Below are 19,040 nucleotides of genomic sequence, written 5' to 3'. Positions count from 1 at the left end.
CTGCTGTTGAGTTCTTTGAGAAATTCCATTAGGGCGAGACTCGGTAACTACAGATTTCTTGACACACAAACCAAGAGATAAGACCCTTCACTTTCTCAACCAACAGGAATTTATGTTCACAGAGTCCTTGAGGTTTGGAAGAGCTTCTGAAGGAATGGCTTCCTTGCAAGATCAAGCTTCCTGAGGGCAGAAAGCAACGAATTTTGGACTTGTGCAATGAGATTAATTTAATGGTTGCTGCCCTATTTAATGGTTTCAGCAATAATAGGATAATGCCACCATCCTATCTGCATTCCTCTTTTTGGAAAGATATTTTCATAACATTACAAAAATATATTTTAATGCTTATGATACTGTGAGATGATTTTTCCAAGTTTGACTTTCTTTTTTTACAAAACATTTTATTGCACAGTTTAATATATTAAACATGAATGTAAGAATCAGCATTTGTGGTGTAACATCTGTAAGCTGGAAAGAATCTGGGGGTCATGGATATCCACAGAGGCTATACAAAGGTTCTGCACTTAATCAAGAAGGTAACTTGAAAGAACAGAAGGAAGAATAGATGGGGAATGCCTATGAGAAAGAAGAATAAAGGAAGTGAGAAGGAATAAAGGACAAATAAGGAAATGGGATGGTTTGGGAGGAAAACAAACACAGGCACTAGTGGCAAGAGGACCACAGAAAGGATAGAAAGGGAGTTAGGAAAATAGTCCAAGGAGGCAAATTATTTTTTAAAAAAGCCCACACATCCACTTATATTTAAATAAATATACTTGAAAGGTGCAGCTGAGATGCACATGAATTCTCAAAAGAAGTGAGTTATGTGAAATAGCAGGATTAACTGTGGCCGCACAGCAATATCATCTACCTAGCAATGCCTAATCTCTCACAGAGAGAAGCATAAGAGACTCTTAGCCACAACCTGTGAGAAATCCAAGCATCAAACTCAATTTTGTGATCCTGAAATGCTGTGTTAGTATCAAAAAAAATGGTTGCTAAATAAAATACAGAGAACATTAACAAATTTAATACTAAAACTCAACAAAAAACCCAACAATGTGACAATATCCTTCAAAAAGCTTTGTTTTGCCCTTCAAAAAACAAATAATACAAACACGAATAAGAATCCATTGTCCCAGGATGGCAAACTGGAGCGGGGACACCACTCTGATCATTGGTCTTTTCTCCGCCAAGGAATTTTTCTGGAGGAAAGGATTATATGAGGGAGATGAAACTGACTTTCTGACATGCCTCAGTTTTGATACTTAGTGTAAAGGCAAGAGAGTTCATCTTTCATTGCCCTTTGAAATGAAATAAGATTATGAACAACTGCATTTAGAACAAGGATCAAGATGTAAAAATAAAATGGAATACATGGGGAGGGGTATGTGCGTGTGTAAACGTAAAGCAGAAATCCTGAAAAAAGTTCTCCAATGCTTAATCACAGTATTCATGTTCCAACGGGTACTAAAATAGATGATACTATATTATTTGATCTTCTTTCTTCTTCAGCTCAGTTGAAAATCCCTGGATCAACGTAAGGGTAGGCAAGGAACTCTCCCAACTTTTTCCCATCTGCATCATAATGGAGTGTTTGGAAGCAGACATCACAAAAGAACGAGGGCTCTTGTGGAGCAAGGCTGTCTTCATTCGTTACCCACCTGTAAGGTGCAATACAAAGAAGGTCACTTTGTGAAGATATGACTTCATTCATTCATTCGCTGCTTGAAGATGCATCATTTTCTGACTCTAATCAGCCTACAAATGTCATACGTGTAACAGCATTGTAATTTAAACAAAAACATCAAAAATTATTGATATCAAAAATACATGCAATCCACAATTATACTATTATAATCATAAACTCATAGAATCACAGATTGCCACAGAATGAAGATTCATCCCATGTTCAGGGGTACCTCTAACCATGCTTGCCTCAGTCCCCAAATGCACATTTAAACACTTCTGTTTGCAAAGGTTCCTAAATATTAAAATGAGTAGAGCTCACTAATTTATGGTTGGACAGTCAGCCAGACAGTCAGGATTTGGCAATTTTATCTATCTACCCAAGGACGTGGGATAGTTAGATGTTGGGTTGTCCCATACTGCACCCAGAATTGCACAGTTTCTTCTTTGTCGGGTATTGGCTAGCTCACTGTGTACTCTCTTCATTGATGGATTGATAGAAATGATTGTAAATGAACTGAAATCAGAAATACTGCATGTAACATGCAATTCGAACTTTGTATCTGCTGATCTTCTTGGCTACGGTTGTTATTCATAGTTTTATTATTTCCAAGATTTCCTTAATCTTCGTTTCTAAGTAATATTTCCTGGTCAAATATTCTTTGATACTCTTGTTCTTCAGCTTCTCTTCTTTAATTTGTTCTAGCCTGCTTACATCTGATCTGAATATGCTGATCTTATCTTGCAACCTGATCTACCATTTTGGTGGTGCACTGTTTAGCTTTTTTTTCTTTGTTGACTTTGCATCCAAGGTATTCAATTATAACTACAGCCCTGCTGTAGTTGATTTGTTTCTTGGAATGAACTGTTTTTTAATTATCTATCTATCTATCTATCTATCTATCTATCTATCTATCTATCTATCTATCTATCTATCTATCCATCCATCCACCTACCTACCTACGTCAAGGTATAGAACATACCTGATACTACAACTTTCTATTTTCTCCACAATAACCCTATGAAGTGGGTTTGGCTGAGAAAATACGACTGGCCCAAAGTCACCTAGCCTGCTTTCATGTATACAACTCACAACCTCCAGCTTTCTCACCCAGCACCTAACATTACATCAACCTGGCTTTAGTTTTGTTCCTTTGTGTTTATGTTTCTAACCAACTGTAAGTTGTCGAGGGTTACTTTTGTTAAGATAGGCAGCCACTTAAAATAACTATATGGTGGAAGGAGAGAAGATTATCTAGAATGAAGGTAATAGAAAGGGATTTTCTATGAATAGACATCTCCTTATGCTTTAAAGTGAGAAGCTCCTTTTTTACTAAAAATAGTAAATATGTAGAACTGTTTGCAACCCACACTATTTCAGGAAGACGAAGCATTTGGCCCCTTACAATAAATCAACATTGTTTTACTTTTAATCTTATCATTTCCTTTTATTTAGAAACATTACTTGGTTGGTGTTATGGGTCAGAGACCACACAAGATTCCAAAATAAATAAATAATATTGGCAGCATGGATTCCCATGCTAATTTTAGATAAATAATTAACTGCAAATTGATCTCATTTGTATTACCTGCCTGAAATGTTTGTTAATTATATCAAATCTTCAGATTGGAAATTCAGTTTCCCAGGGCACGAAGAAGAAAACAAGGAAAACAAAACAGTCGCTATAATAATCAACATGTTTAAGGTCGATTTATTTATGTTCTCGATGTGTTTCAAGCAGTAATGTTTTCTCAAGATATATTCTAAAATAGTGTTTTTTTTTAACTTTGGTAACTTTAAGGTAGAAAGCCACTTTGGTGAAGTGGTTAAGGCAGACATGTCAAACTTGCAACGTCACGTGACGTCGTGCAACGTATCGGGAGAGTTTTGCCATTGCCGGCAATAAGGTGGAAACGGCTTCCGCATGATGCGTCTGGCCCGCGGGTCGGCAGTTTGACATCCCTGGGTTAAGGCATCAGGCTAGAAACTGAGGGATTGGGCACTAGGAAGGAGTGCCTCTGAAAAATCTTGCCAATAAAACGGCAGGCAATTTCTGAAAAGTGGATATGAGTGAACAGAAGAGAAAAAAAATGTCAAGATATTTGGATGTCAACTCCCAGAATGCCTGAAGGAAACAGAGTTGAAATCCGCACAACTTACACTTAGCAATATTGAAGAACACTGCTCTAAAATGTAACAAATTGAACGGAAAGCCTATTTTATATGCTATCTCAGTGTCTTTCAAACTTGGCAACTTCGAGATTTCAAATCGCAGTAGTCGATGCAGTGATTTTGATTCTTATTGTGTCTTGTTCAGATTTACGTTCTGCAATGGAAATATCTGCATTATTACTCACCTGGCTGTGTACATTTTGCACACAAAACACTTTTTAGTCCATAGCCAATGTTTTTTGGTTAATAAGGGATAGAGGCTTCTGTCTAGGCAGTCGTCTCGATGAATAAGCCTTGCAAGATAAAAGATTGAGAAAGAAATTGATTAGTCTAAATTAGTACAATGAAAGAGAGTCAGGCGCCTTTATAATAATGGATACTATTTGTTTCAAGGCAACCAAGGCTGCAGATTAAGCACACAGCTATCATTTAGAGCAGCGGTTCTCAACTGTGGGTCGGGACCCCATTTGGGGTCGAACGACCATTTCACGGGGGTCGCCAAACAACGCAGTCCGCCATTTTTTCCCCCTTTTCCTTAGCTGTGCTACTCCCTTTTATTCTATTGGCTTTTGAAAGCCAATAGAATAGACTCTCTTGAATAGAGTCTAATTCTATTGGCTTTCAAAAGCCAATAGGAATTGTCCAGGCTGTCTCTGCCCTGCTGAGCCCGGCAAAAGTCCCATTCTGCAAATGGTGCTGCACCAGTTGAGTAGTCCTCGACTTACGACCGGTTGAGTAGTCCTCAACTTAAGACCGGTTGGGGGTCGCAGCATTAAAAAGGTTGAGAACCACAGATTTAGAGAAAGCCAATGCCCAAACAAAGGAGAAAGGGTGTGTAAGGAAGTGAAGCAGGAAAAAAGAATCTGCATTATTTTCAAGTATTTTCCCACACGCAAATCAGCCTGCACGAATCAAACATGGTTACTAAGCTCAGAATGGTGGTGTGGGTGGGGAGGAGATGAAAAGTTAATGGATTCCCCAGAACACCAGCAGACAAAGCATAATTATAGATAATAACCTCCTTTGCAATGCTAACACAGGAAGAACTGAAACAGAAAAATTCTCAAATTCCAAGTAGTATCCCTATTGGCAGAGACTCTGCAAGGAAACGGGTGCCTTACCTGATATCTGTGATAATAACAATGTGCTCGCAATCTCCTTGATGACAATACAGGTACGGGAAACCTATTTTTATGTCCAAATCATTAAAGGTGTAGTCTTCCATTTTAGTTGCCTGAAGTTTTCCATAACCTCGCTCACGGGATTCTGCCCACTCAGTAATTGTCCTGAAATTAGCAGAGACAACATTTTCATTCTTTAAACTGATTATACGTAGTCCTTGACTTACAAGCACAACTGAGCCCAAACTTTTCGTTGCTAAGCAAGGCAGTGTTAAGTGAGTTTTGTCCCCTGTGACTTTTTTGGCCACCGCTGTTAAGCAACTCACTGCAGTTGTTAAGTGGATCATTTGGTCATGAAGTGAATCTGACTTCCCTCGTTGATTTTGCTTGTTGGAAGCCGGTGGGGAAGGTTACACATAGTGATCACATGACCCCGGGACACTGCAAATGTCATAAATATTGTGTTTCCCTGAAAATAACACCTGGTCTTATATATTTTTTGCCTCCAAGAGAGGCACCAAGTCTTATTTTCGGGGCATGTCTTACCCTAACCCTAACCCTTACCTTAGGACTGCTGTAGTCAGGCCTCCAATGCCCCAATACATGTCACGCCGCTACCTGAGTTCTTCTGCAGCCACTTGCAGCTGCACGCCACGTGGCGCATTGCGCCGGTGTCGCCACTAGCACCAGGAGACCATGTGGCTTATCACGCCGATCACAAGTGGCGACACAATCGGTTTGATGAGCCATGTGACCTCCTGCTGCGAATAGCAGCATGGCGCGATGCGCCACATGGCATGCAGCCACAAGCGGCCACAAAAGAAAGTCAGCACAACAGGTGTTAAGGCATGGGAGACCTGGCTATGGCAGTCCTAAAGTAAGTGAATGCAGGGTGCATGGGGCAGCTTCATCCCCCCCCCCGTCCTGGCATCCCCCCCCCTGTCCTGGCTTGATTTTTTACCTGTGCACCTCACCCCCAAACTAGGGCTTATTTTGGGAGTAGGGCTTATATTAGACGCACACATAAAAATCAATCTAAGGCTTATTTTCAGCAGAACATGGTACATGCCAGTGCTAAGCGGCCAAATTTTGATCATGTGACTATGTGAATGCAGCAACACTCCTAAGTCTGAAAACCGATTATAAGTAAATTGTAACTTCATATTGGTCACTAAACGAACAGTTGTAATTTGAGGAGAACCTGTATTATTTTTGCTAGAGCAAAAATTAAAGAGAAAAAAAATTAGGAAACCAAGTGTCCAAGCTAGAATATGAACATGTTCCTCTCAGCCAAAGAAATGTTTTGTCTCAACATCTTGGGCAACATTCAAATTAAGCCCTAGGGCAGGGGTCTTCAAACTTGGCCCTTTTATGACTTGTGGACTTCAACTCCCAGAATTCCTCAGCCAGGCATGCTGGCTGATGAATTCTGGGAGTTGAAGTCCACAAGTCATAAAAGGGCCAAGTTTGAAGACCCCTGCCCTAGAGCGTGATCTATGGAAACTATAAACATGTCAGATAGAAAAAAAATGATACAATGACAGTGTTGATAGTGCTGCCTTAAGAGAAACGATCAGATAGAACCTGTACAAAGGATAGTGGGATCCCTACAATTTTACTAAGACACACACTGTTCAAAAGCCAGGAGGCAATTTCAATTGCATTTAGACATGCAGCAAATTCCAACTGGAAGACTGCAGATGTCAGATGATAATTCTCAATGCAGTGCACCAATATTTGAAAACCAAAGGCTGAGAACCAGAACTAGAAATTCTTTTGAAAAAAAAAAATAGCATGTACTGAAGAGTATTTGGACAATAAAATCAATGGGCCAATGAGCAATGCTTAATCATCTCTTCCAAATTTTGCTTGGTAATCCAAGTCCCATCATTTTAAAAGCCCTATTTCCAGGGATCAAGCTCCAAAATCAAGAGCTCTTGGTTGATAGAAGGCAAGAGTTTCCTGTCTACTCTCTAAGCCTTCCTAGCATCTATTAAGTTAGCATCAAGGTGCAAACTAACATGGAAATGTCCCATATATCTTCTTAAATCAGTAAATCCGACCACATGGTTGCAACTAACTTGATGGAAAGGCAGTCTAGGTTAGTGAGCCTGGGGTTCACAAATGTCAATTATTCTTTACCTGCTCAAATCTCTGCATTCAGCATACCTGCTGTCATTATAAAAAACACCTTCAAAGTAAAAGAAGGCAGACTTATAGAGATCCTGGGGGAAAGGAAGAAAAATGACAAAAAGCATTAGTCTGCCAATTAGGACACACAGAATACATATATGGGTGATATCACATCTCCATGCGCTCCAATTAAATTTTTGAAATGCCAACTAAACTCATTACTGCGTCATATTACTGAAGAGTCCAGTAGTTTAGTCCTTTCTTTAAAATGTATGATGATAATGTGGTTTGTACTACATGGGGCAGAAAAAGAGCTCATTCCTTTTGCTAAAGGGGGCTGCGAGACAAAACATGATGGGGTCTTTCTTGCTCTGAACCATTACTTGCCTTTTGGGAATCTTTGATCCAGTCTTGATTGAAAAAATATTTGCTTTTAATGGATGGTCTCCTTTTGACTGACCTTTATCTTACAACTGCCACATTCCCCAAGAACCAAGAAAGACATGTGGAGTTACTGCTGAGTAGTTTCCCGAGTGGTTTTCCCAGTTGCAATGTATGGCTGTGAAAGTTGGACCATAAGAAAGGCTGAGCGCAAAAGAATTGAGGCCTTTGAACTATGGTGCTGGAGAAGACTCCTGCAAATCCCTTGGACTGCAAGGCGATCAAACCGGTCAGTCCTAGAGGAGATCAACCCTGACTGCTATTTAGAAGGCCAGATCCTGACGTTGAAATACTTTGGCCACCTAATGAGAAGGAAGGACTCACTGGAGAAGAGCCTAATGCTGGGAAAGATTGAGGCCAATAGAAGATGGGGACCACAGAGAATGAGGTGGCTGGATGGAGTCACTGAAGCAGTAGGCGTGAGCTTAAATGGACTCCAGAAGATGGTAGAGGACAGGAAGGCCTGGAGGAACGTTGTCCATGGGATCACGATAGGTCAAACACGACTTTGCAACTAACAAGTTTCCTTTATTGTTCCTCACTCATTGACAGATCTTGCCAAACTAAAGCAACTACCTTTATAACTATAAATCAGACCTGGGCATTTTATAGCTGGTGGCCACCTCTGCTCAGTGGGCAGTCCCTGTCTAGCCTGCAACAGTGTCGAACATGAGGCATCAGTACAGTGTCGGGGCAGTGGGGCAATGTTGAAGAGCAGGACATCAGAGCAGCAGCAGCAGCAGGGGGTGGGGCAGCAGTAGTAGCGGTGGCAGAGTGGCGACAGCCATCCACAAGAGTCCCACTTGCTCATGTTGCCCCTTGGTAAAATTAACTGCCCACTCCTGCTTTAGATATACTCTGGGAATCCCTAGGGAGGAGACTTCATAACTCTTGTTCTTTCAACCAAACTTTCCAAACTTCGCTGCTTCTTTGCCCTCTTGAATGCAGCCCTTCCCTCCTGGAAATCCAGGCTACAATCCACCACAGCAAAAAAGAAGCAGCATGTTGTCCTGCTTTTATAGAAAACCAGGAGCTGGCACACAAACTCCTCAAAAACCACTTTCCAAGCAAGAGTACTCTATACATTTCAAATCTATTAGTATTGTTTTTAATTCAACAAAATTATGATTGATATTTTTCTGTAAAAATAGGTTTTATATTAAAGAAATATATATTTCAATGTTTAAATACCACCAAGATAAAAATATATCAAAGTAATGGATAGCTTTTTTTAAAGAAAAATTGTTCCTTTTCAAAAATTCCTCACAGATACATAACAAGGAACAAGTCGATCTGACCAATTAAAAACCTGACAGTAAATGACTCTCTTTCCCTCCCTCTCTCTCCTGCCTTATGCAGCAATCCTTTCACATGTCATTTTAATTTATTCACGATGGCTTAGGTTTCTTTTTTTACATTTTTAATTTCCTTGTGCACCTTCTTGACAGCTCTAGATATTGAGCAATCTAAAATTATAATTCATAAATAAATCAGAAAAATAAAAAATACTGACTTAAAAAATATAAAAAGTCCCACTTAGTTCCTGCTTACATTACATTCACCTGCTTATTACTTGCTCAAATGAAGAAAATACTGTAGAAACAACATTATTTGTTTTTCTCCCAGGAACAGATAAGCATATTTTCAAGGGATCAATAATTCAAACTTTAAGAAACTGTTTTGGAATTAAACTTCGGAAATGCCTTAGAAATCTGTATTATGATACCTTGCTGATATTTTCTGGGGCCTGAGCAGGATTATTGCTGAACTCCCCACCAATCTGAAGGTCGCTAACACAGGAAATGCAATCTCGGAGCTCAGTAAGTTTTTGGCTCCCTAGGACCAACAGTGTCTGATATGGCTTCCGGAGCTTATGCTGTAAAACAGAAAGGACAAAAGAAGATCAATGAAAACATTTCTGAATTTACACATCTGAATTTACACATCAGGTTAATTCAAAGTGTAGTTCCGGACTGGCAAGTTGAAACCAGCCAATCAACCTGTTGCAAGGAAGGTAACCAGCCAACTCTATCATCACTTCTCCGTATCTAGATGTTTGTATAATAGGCAGTAAGGCCTTTGCCTTAGGCTGTTCCTTCCAAGAAGCTAAGAGTAAAAACCATCCAAGTTGGAGAATTACAACATATGGGATTTATATCATGAAAGCTACCACATCTGAACTGCCCAAATCCAGGAGATCTCTTTGCGGCTGTTTAGCAATCATCAGGATTTTTGCAATGCAAATCTAGTAGCATTAATGAAAAATACATTTGGGTGCAAATGTCATAAATTTTATATAGGCTGGTTCCTGACATACTGTTCTTTATTTGGCTTTAGCTAAGCTTATTCTGTTCAACTACCCACATTATAGCTCAGTGTGATGTGTGATCTAGTCACAGAATCAGATCATTAGTGGAGATATTTCAACAGGGTCCCTATATTGATTGGCAACCGGGTTTTAAATAAGAGTCCCTCCTTCTCTATCTGAAAAGAGCAAAAACTGGACCTGGGTTTTTCTGAATACATAGAGAATACTGAGCTTTCCTGTACTCTGCAAGGATACAGAAGTCATATTCAGCTGCAGCTGTGAAAGGAGTCTGGAATTGTCTCAAAACAAAGTCATGGCTACAGCAAGCTTGGTATGAGGTCTGGAAGGAGATGTATTTCTGCTGGAGATGTATGCGTAGTCTTTGAGTGATGACCATTTGACAATGCTGAAAAACTGATTTACAGTCAGTCCTCACACTTATGACAGCTGCAAGTCAGGTACTTGGAAGTGAGCATGTATTTACGATAGTTGCAGGGGTTGCCATCTGCAACCAACCCAGCCAGTTTTCTGACAAAGAGTCAGTTGGGGGAAATTGGATTCACATGATTCACTTAATGACAGCATGATTCAGCATCAAAAAAATGGATGTGGTTGCATGATGACTGACTTAATAATCTCATTGCTTAGAAACACATACGTTCCCTATTGTGGTCATAAATCAAGGACTACCTGTAATCTGTCAACAATGTAACTAGACATGTCAGAGAAAAAGGAAGCCATGATGCTGGAGAGAGTTTTGGGCTCAGCCTCACAATGAAGTAGTTCACCTTCTAAAACAACTCTGGAAGGTTTAGGACATTCCCTAATTAAGAGGGATCTAGCCAAAGTTGGACTTACTTTTCTTTAAAATAAAGGGCACCTTGTGTCTTAAAATTTTTCTGCAGAAAAGTGAATTCTACTTGGTCATGTTGCAAAAGAACCACACATTAGCAGACTCACACAAGATTCCTCCAAATAAACTGATCTATTTTTTAAGAAGCCATTAAAACAGATCCGAAGCTCAATTACCAACCTTTTGAAATATAACTGGATAAAAAATGTTGAGAGTTAAAACAAGTTCAGCTTTGTCAACCATATTTACAGGATCTTTTGGCCTTTTTCCAAGTGCATGAGATTCCTAGGAAAAAAATACATTGGAACGTGAGTCGGAAGCTCCCAACAATAGAAATCAAGACATCCGCATAGATATCCTATCAGCCGTTCCCAGTTTTCCAGATGTGCTGGGAAAGCAGGACAAGTCTGTTTGAAGTAGAGCTCGATCAAGCAGTATGAATGGTAAAATACATCTGAAGATTCCAATGTTTTTTTACATGCTAGATAAACAAGCAGACGGGCATGGCCCACACAGTATGTCAAATTCCTAGACTATAGGCTGCCAATTAAATTGCCAAAATGTCACCCTTGGTTTAGAATAAGACACAAAGTTAAGATGTGCTATGCAACTTCCATCAAAATGCACCTTCTGACAGCTATTGTGGCAAGGCATTCTTGAGATTAGCATATAACATCTGGAATTCTATAATTGTAACTGGAATAACTACAGGTGAGAAAGGAGGCCTTACCATCTCATGAATAAATGTTTCTTGTCTACATGCACGATCAACAAGGATGGTTTCTTCTCGCCTCTCCAGAGCTTTCTGACGAATTCTACAAATGGGAAGAAGAAAAGAAGGTGTAAATGAAGACTCAATCATCCAGGCCAAAAGTATCTAAAAAAAAAAAAAAGGTTAAATCAGGGTAACTGGACCAAAGTTTTTTTAAAACTGAAACATTTCATTACTCATCCAAGTAAACGTCTCAGTTTTTACAAACTTTGGTCCAGTTGCCATGATTTAGATCTTTTTTAAAAAAAACTTCTGGCCTGGATTATTGAGTCTTCATTGACATGCTTTTCATTTTGGGGAGAAACCCCGTGCAGTTTATATGGCAAAAGTTGGTTCATTCCAACGCCTCTCTGACTCTCTGCCTATCCAAAATTTTCACTTGACTGAAGACGTTACTTGGATGAGTAATGAAACATCTCATTTGGTCCAGCTGCCATGATTTAACCTTTTTTTAGATAAGGAAAGAAGATGAAGGAATAAATTCCTAAAGCCAAACGGAGGGTGCCACACTCTTTTAAGTCAACTTTACAAAACCAAGAACTAAGCACCACAGTAGAACTCAACAACTTTTGATTCCAATGCAATACGAGCTTTTCTGCAGACTATGGTCAAAAAAAAGTCAACATCATGTTCACAATGATGCAAATTGAGCTCAGCCTGTTTTTCATGTGAGATCAAAAAAACCAAACAAACAGGTGGAGCGCCAATCACACCCCCACACTATACCACTAACTGCCATCTTGAGCTTTTTGACTACACCCTGGGAGAACCAATTACACAGAATGATTTCACAACTATGTACCTTCTGATGTGGGATGATTTTGGACACCTTTGCAAAGCATTTCACACAGAAGTTGTCCATCTGATCAGCCATTTGACATTTCGAGAACATGCAGAAAGACGTGCTCAGACAAGATCCGTTTACCAGAAAGTCAGGTCAGAAAACAGTTACCAGTCATTCCTTCTGACTCCTGATGCTTAACTTTTCCCCCTTCCCCCCCCCAACTTTGTCCATGGGCCTGTCGCTAATTAATAAATAAAAGCTGGTCAATGACCAAAAGTAGACTTTGGTAGTTTGACTTTAATTTGTAAATATACACAATGTTAAAAGCTGGTGCTTTATTTTTCAGCATAGTGGCTTGCCATCTGATGTTAAAGATTGTTGACACTGTGTGGGGGGGGGGGGGAAGAGAGAAATTTCCTGGGGCCCAGGAAGGCATATGTGTACTCTGCATTGCTTATCCCTGATCTAAGATGTTGAAAATAGAGGTAGTCCTCAACTAACAACCACAACTGAGCCCAACTTTTTTGTTGCTAAGTGAAAAATTTGTTAAGTGAATTTTGTCCCATGTTACGACCTTTCATACCACTGTTATTAAGTGAATCCCTGCGGTTGTTAAGTGAATCTGGCTTCCCCATTGACTTTGTTTTTCAGAAGGTTGCAAAAGATGATCGCGTGACCCTGGGACACTGCAACCGTCATAAATAGGAGTCAATTGCCAAGTGTCTGAATTTTGATCATGTGACTATAGGGATACAGCAATGGTGGTGAAGTGTGAAAAATGGTCTTAAGTCACTTTTTCCAGTACCGTTCTAACTGTGAACAATCACTAAATGAATTGTTGTAAGTTGAGGACTAGCTGTACACCATTTGAAGACGGCTAATCACAATTAAAGAGCAGTAGTAGCTTTTAATGATGTTAAGGTATTTTGGACATAGATAAGCCCATTCCTCGGATCAGCTAATAATCTAAAACGACTGGTTTAATTTGATAGGCCCAAGTGCCTCAGCCCCTCAGACAAAGTCATTGGGAACTTTATAGGAAACAATTAAGAAAAAAGTTAATAGGCAAGCAGAGATCATTTAAGGTTACATCTCTTCTCTATAATTACATTTTTATTTCCCTCCACTGAACAACGCAGAGCAACTGTGCAGCTCTTAACTTGACATTTATTTACCTATAAGATTGATAAATGGCTTCCTTCTAGAGCAAGGGTGTTCAACCTTGGCAACTTTTAATACTTATGGACTTCAATTCCCAGAATTCATGGAAGCTGGCCGGCTGGGGAATTCTGGAAGTTGAAGTCCACAAGTCTTAAAGTTGCTAAGATTGGACACCCCTGCTCTAGAGCAGTGGTTCTCAACCTGTGGGTTGGGACCCCATTTGGGGTCGAACGACCATTTCACGAGGGTCGGCAAACAACGCAGTCCGCCATTTTTTTCCCCCTTTTCCTTGGCTGTGCTACTCCCTTTTATTCTAGTGGCTTTTGAAAGCCAATAGAATAGACCCTCTTGAATAGAGTCTAATTCTATTGGCTTTCAAAAGCCAATAGGAATTGTCCAGGCTGTCTCTGCCCTGCTGAGCCTGCCAAAAGTCCCATTCTGCAAACGGTGCTGCACCGGTTGAGTAGTCCTCGACTTACGACCGGTTGGGGGTCGCGGCATTAAAAGGTTGAGAACCACGGCTCTAGAGGCTTTAGACAGTGTAAAGAATCAAATAACAATTTAAAGACAAAGTAATTAAAAAAACAATAAAACCGTAAACAATAACAAACTACAAGAGCACCCATCTTCCCATAGCTACCTAATCAACAAAGATACTTAATCAACAAACATATTTCCCCAAAGCCTGTAAGAGAAGATCACTCTTGCCTTGGAGCTACATAAGCTTTTCCAAGGGAAGGGAATAGCCAAGAACATCCATATCTATGCCTCCGCCCACTGTACCTCAATGGATGTTTAATAATTGGCCAAGGCTCCTATTTTGTGATTGGACAAGCCGATTTGAAAAAGCACCAATGGCATACGTTCAACATTCCAAAGATGTCCAGGGCCATGCTAACACAGCTGAACGAAGGCATAATAAATTACAAACTGCTTAAGAAACAAATTTAATCTGATAAGCAAGAATATAAAATAGCATTCCCAGATGCAGGCAAGCTTTGGGCTAGCAAAAAGCTCAACGATATAGTAAAGTGTAATGGAGACATTATAGGAATCATATATGTAGTCATAAAAGCATTGGGAAGGGTTGTAAACAGAATGTTTGGCATTATCCAAAAGGCCTGCCAACAGAGGACCACCCAAGGCCTTGCAAAGAAAAATACAGCATCTCTTTGCATGTTAGCATACAGTGGAATACAGTTATGACAGTTTGTTTAGATATCTCATAAATTTAGTACTTAAACAATGAACTAAAATATATTATAGCAATATGCAGTCAGGCAAACTAACTGAATTAAGCCGTCATAGTTTTCCAGCTTTGGCTTGGCATGTTATATCCATCTGCTCATTGCCTTAGTTAATAAACTGTTCTTAAAATTACTTATGGATTAGAACAAACTTCCAACTAATCAGAATTGCGACTGAAATGAAATTCAATATACTTAAGAGTTATTAAGTTGGTATCTTCAGGTATCACTTCTGGATCTTCTTTATCAGAGCTCTTCAGTGCAGCAATGCTAAAAACAATACAAAAAATTAATTCTATACTTGTAGAAAAAGTCAACTTGTAGAATATATAAAAACATAGAAACTTTCAGGTACATGTAGGAAGTAAACTTGAACAATTGCCAAGAAAATGTTTTTAGACTAGAGTCCAATGCTATTGTAGACTTTTGTCTTGCAACCATAAACAGTATGTCCTGGATTCACAGATTGCAGTAAAACACAGTATAATCAGTTTTTTTTTATGATTTAGTGTGTTCAATAGACTAGCTATTGTGGTTTATGAACAACATTTATGGCTTTGTGGGTTGTGTAAACCCATAGAGTTGAGGCTTGTTACCATGGTTCAGCAAATATAGACTATGAATCAAGTCTATCCTTAAGCCACTGCTAAAAAAATAGACTATTATTCATAATTGTAATGAAGAAACCATTACTCATTAATATCAGCTTCCAATTCTAAGTAGGAAGGGATGAAAGATAAATGGTCTTTTATGCTAAAAAAAAAAAAAAACCCCAGTAATACAGAAATACAGACAAAACATTTTTTGTCTACCAGACTAACTTTTAGAGACAGCGCTGATTTTGTTTAGAACAGCTTTTGTTAGTAAAACTAGTTAGTTATTTCCTGTTAGTAAAAAAAAAAAAAAAAATCAGGCATTCCTGTATTAAGAAACATGGAGTTGAGACAAAAATTAGCAGCTCCAAATCTGCCTCAGTCACAAAATGTCTTGAAGCTTTCCCATGACCCCAACATCATCTTAATGGTGTGCATTCTCTTTCCTCACATCTTTGGTTGCTATAAAAAATATATAAATGTACAAAATAAGACATCACGAGAAATGTCATGATATAAACAGAAACCAGATGTAGAGACTCTATTTTAAAAGACAAAAGTTGGCTTCCCTGAAAATAAAGTCCTCTCCTTTTACTTGCTTCACACTCTATCTGACCAGAGTCTTTCCTGAAAATAGCCAAAGTAGAAAGTGCCCTGCATTTCATGTTTGTACAGATTCCAATAGATTGCAGACTCTGGCTCGGTCAGTTGAACTATTCGCATTTTATTTTATAGCAAGGTGCTAAAGCAAATACTAACATATAGGCACACGTGTAGCACAACATTATTCTAAAGCAGGGGTTTCCAACCCCCAGTCCGTAGACTAGTACTGGGCCACGGCATACCAGCAACTGGTCCGCATAAACAAGATAAGCCCCATTTGTAGGGTGCAGGCAGTACACAAAACCACACACCCTCTGGTCTGCAGAAAAACCTCTCTCCACGGAAGCGGTCCCTGGTGCCCAAAAGGACCTCTGTTCTAAAGGACTCAGGAATTCTGGGAGTTGAAGTCCACAAGTCATAAAAGAGCCAAGATTGCCTACCCCTGGTATAGGTAGTCTTCGACTTACAATCACAAAATTTCCATTACTAAGCAAGACAGCTGTAAAATGAGTGGTGCCTTATTTTATGGCCTTTTTGCCATAGTTGTTAAACAAATCACTACACTTGTTAAGTGAATCATGTAGTTCTTAAGTGAATCTGGCTTCCCAATTGATTTTGCTTGTTGGAAGCCAGGTGGGAAGGTTACAAATGGTGGTTACATGACCCTGAGATAATGCAACTATCATAAATACATCATAGTTGTCAAGTGCCCAAATTTTGATGCTGCAATAGCTGTAAGTCACTTTTTTCGGTGCCAATGATCACTAAATGAATGGTTTCAAGTCAAGGATTACCCTGTTCATTCAGGCCTTCCCAGTTCATTCATCTGCCATCTCTTTGTTGTTGTTGTTAGTTGCAAAGTCGTGTCCGACCCATTGCAACCCCATGGACAACATTCCTCCAGGCCTTCCTGTCCTCTACCATCTTCTGTTATGTTCCAACTAATCAGTTATAGCAGTGTTTCTCAAACTTGGTAACTTTAAGATATGTGGACTTCAACTCCCAGAATTCCTGTGGGTTTTTTTCCAGATCAGACTTGGGGGGAAGCTTTTAAATAGTTCAAGGTCTATATTTTTCTACCACTGCCCCCAGGTTCTGCTACAAACAGCCTTTGCTTTGCTGGAGAAGCTACCCAGAGACTACTTGAAAACCCTTTGCAGCAATTCCCAGTTCACACGGACTCTAATCTTGTGACAGAGACTGAAATCACAAAGGGTTTTAAAAGTTCTTGCCATAAGAACTCTAACTTTTTGATGGTAGGATAGCCACAGCAATCCTGTGAAGATTTTACTTTAATAATCTACCTTCTGTAAGATCCACATTCTACAAGATCTATATTGCCAAATATGCAATGTACTACTAGGGAGTCTGGTTTCTTTGGTACCAAAGCACAAATAGTTACAGAGATGCAGAGCCTGCAGCCAGATATGAGGGGAGATCCCACAGCAAACCTGCCTGGGTCAATGTGCCCTAGAATCGGGTGATCTTCAGCTGCCATATGAGAGAAAGTGTTTTGGGGGCAGCTTTGACTATTTTGACCTTTGACTGTTCCTCAACCAGGCTTAGATGTGAGGTCATATCATCAAGAAAGAGTTAGTACCGGTAGGATGTTTTTGTCACCCACACCCATCTTGTGGAGCATCATCTCCCTTGAAGGAAGATTGACCCCACATCCTCCATGTCCTTCCAGAAGTTCCTCAAAACTTGGCTGTTTCAAAAGGCTTCGGGGTCTTAAGGAAATTGTGATTTAATGAGTTAGCTTCATTATTTATAACATCTAATGCTTTCTCTTAGCCTTTTAATAATGTTTTAATTGTGGAATGTTTTGTTATTTTATGTTTTTAGAGTCACATTTTGTGAGATAGTGGGCCATACAAATATGATGGATGGATGGATGGATGGACAGACGGATGGAGGACTCAAGCAAGCAACCAGGAACGTGTGTGGATGAGCTGGCACTGAGGATACAGCTTCACACACGCCCATTCTACCCAGGTTTGTTCGTAAATAAGCCATTCAAGTGATGAGATTTGAACCGTAGGTCGCAAAATTGCAACTCGACACAGTTAGCCAGGAAGCGAGATAAGCTACCTGCACACAGCCTTCAGCTCTGCCGCGATCTCCGGGGTGCAGAGAAAATCCTCCATCACCGCCGCCACGTCGTCCGCAGGTTCCGCCTGCTGGAGAGACACGTCTTCCTCGCGCAGCGCCTCCTTCCAAAGAGCCCCAAAAGCGCCCACGTGGAAAGCCCGAGTGTTCAGATCCGCGGTCTCATAATCGGGGATATTATCTCTGGACCCGGTGCTAGCTCCAGCCATTTTTGCATCAAGAGCTAACCGAGGAGACACAAGGTGTGAAACGGATGTGGGCTCCCAGTGGCTTCTGGAACTTGTAGTTTCCAAACGGTAGAGACTTGACGCAGTTCAACATGCCACTTCCGACATTGCTGAACTATAACTTCCGGTGAACTCAGCCAATAAGATCAATGATAAGGAATGTTGGGAGTTGTAGTTCAAATTCATCAGGTTTCCTCAGAAGCCGGTCGCTCGTTCAAGAGAGTGGAAACGTTTGCTCATTTTTTCAGCGAATTGTGGAAATAGCCAGGTGTCCCAGGTCCGTAGGTGCGGATTATTTTCCTATATCTAAATAACAATCATGCAATTAGACAACAATGAAGCCAGACCGGCAGCGATTGTACACCCACTAGATTGTGTTTAGCTTTAAATTCTGCTGTAATTTTATATAATTTAAAAATCGTGCTATTTAAGAATAGTTGACACACTGTGCACGTTTTATTAAAAAGGTAGGACACTGTATAGATAGATAGATAGATAGATAGATAGATAGATAGATAGATAGATAGATAGATAGATAGATAGATAGATAGATATAGAGAAGAAGACTAAACCTTGGGAAGGATTGGATAGATGAATAAAAATGCCAAATCCAGTCTAAACATCTAGCTGAATGTGCAAATAATAATAACAGATAACACCAATAACAACAACAACAATAATAAAAAACCACTTTTTAACTTTGCAAAAAACACTCTACTCGGAACTGCTTATATACCTTACCTTGACAGCGCTTAGGTTCTTGGTTAGGACCTGAACTTTAAATCTTTACCAGTCACAGACTGTGAATCGAATTGAAGATTAAATA

General features: G+C 39.7%; 1 protein-coding gene across 1 annotated transcript; it reads right to left on the bottom strand.

Moving 5' to 3' along the window:
• Positions 1-380: 380 nt before the first annotated feature.
• Positions 381-18,289, bottom strand: SNAPC3 (small nuclear RNA activating complex polypeptide 3). The gene is made up of 9 exons (XM_039363674.1): positions 17,970-18,289; positions 14,878-14,952; positions 11,449-11,533; positions 10,899-11,003; positions 9,284-9,433; positions 7,126-7,208; positions 4,984-5,148; positions 4,048-4,155; positions 381-1,664 (listed from the first exon to the last, which is right to left on the bottom strand). Exons 1-9 carry the CDS (start codon positions 18,194-18,196, stop codon positions 1,517-1,519), a joined length of 1,146 nt encoding a protein of 381 aa, XP_039219608.1. The 5' UTR covers positions 18,197-18,289; the 3' UTR covers positions 381-1,516.
• Positions 18,290-19,040: the final 751 nt, after the last annotated feature.

The sequence above is a fragment of the Crotalus tigris genome, unplaced genomic scaffold, assembly GCF_016545835.1.
Source record: "Crotalus tigris isolate CLP2741 ecotype Arizona unplaced genomic scaffold, ASM1654583v1 scf7180000019563.1149672, whole genome shotgun sequence".
Classification (NCBI taxonomy): domain Eukaryota; kingdom Metazoa; phylum Chordata; class Lepidosauria; order Squamata; family Viperidae; genus Crotalus; species Crotalus tigris.
The sequence above is the reverse complement of the archived record's forward strand: the minus strand, read 5'-3'. Positions and strand labels throughout refer to the sequence as shown.

Bases quoted from the DNA above. Each gene is read 5' to 3' on its own strand.
- SNAPC3 (XM_039363674.1), bottom strand. From the start codon at position 18,196: ATGGCTGGAGCTAGCACCGGGTCCAGAGATAATATCCCCGATTATGAG. The intron at 14,953-17,969 runs GTAGCTTATCTC...TATTGTTTTTAG, and splicing joins GAGCTGAAGGCTGTGTGCAG to CATTGCTGCACTGAAGAGCT. The intron at 5,149-7,125 runs GTAAAGAATAAT...TGCTAATTTCAG, and splicing joins GAATGCAGAGATTTGAGCAG to GACAATTACTGAGTGGGCAG.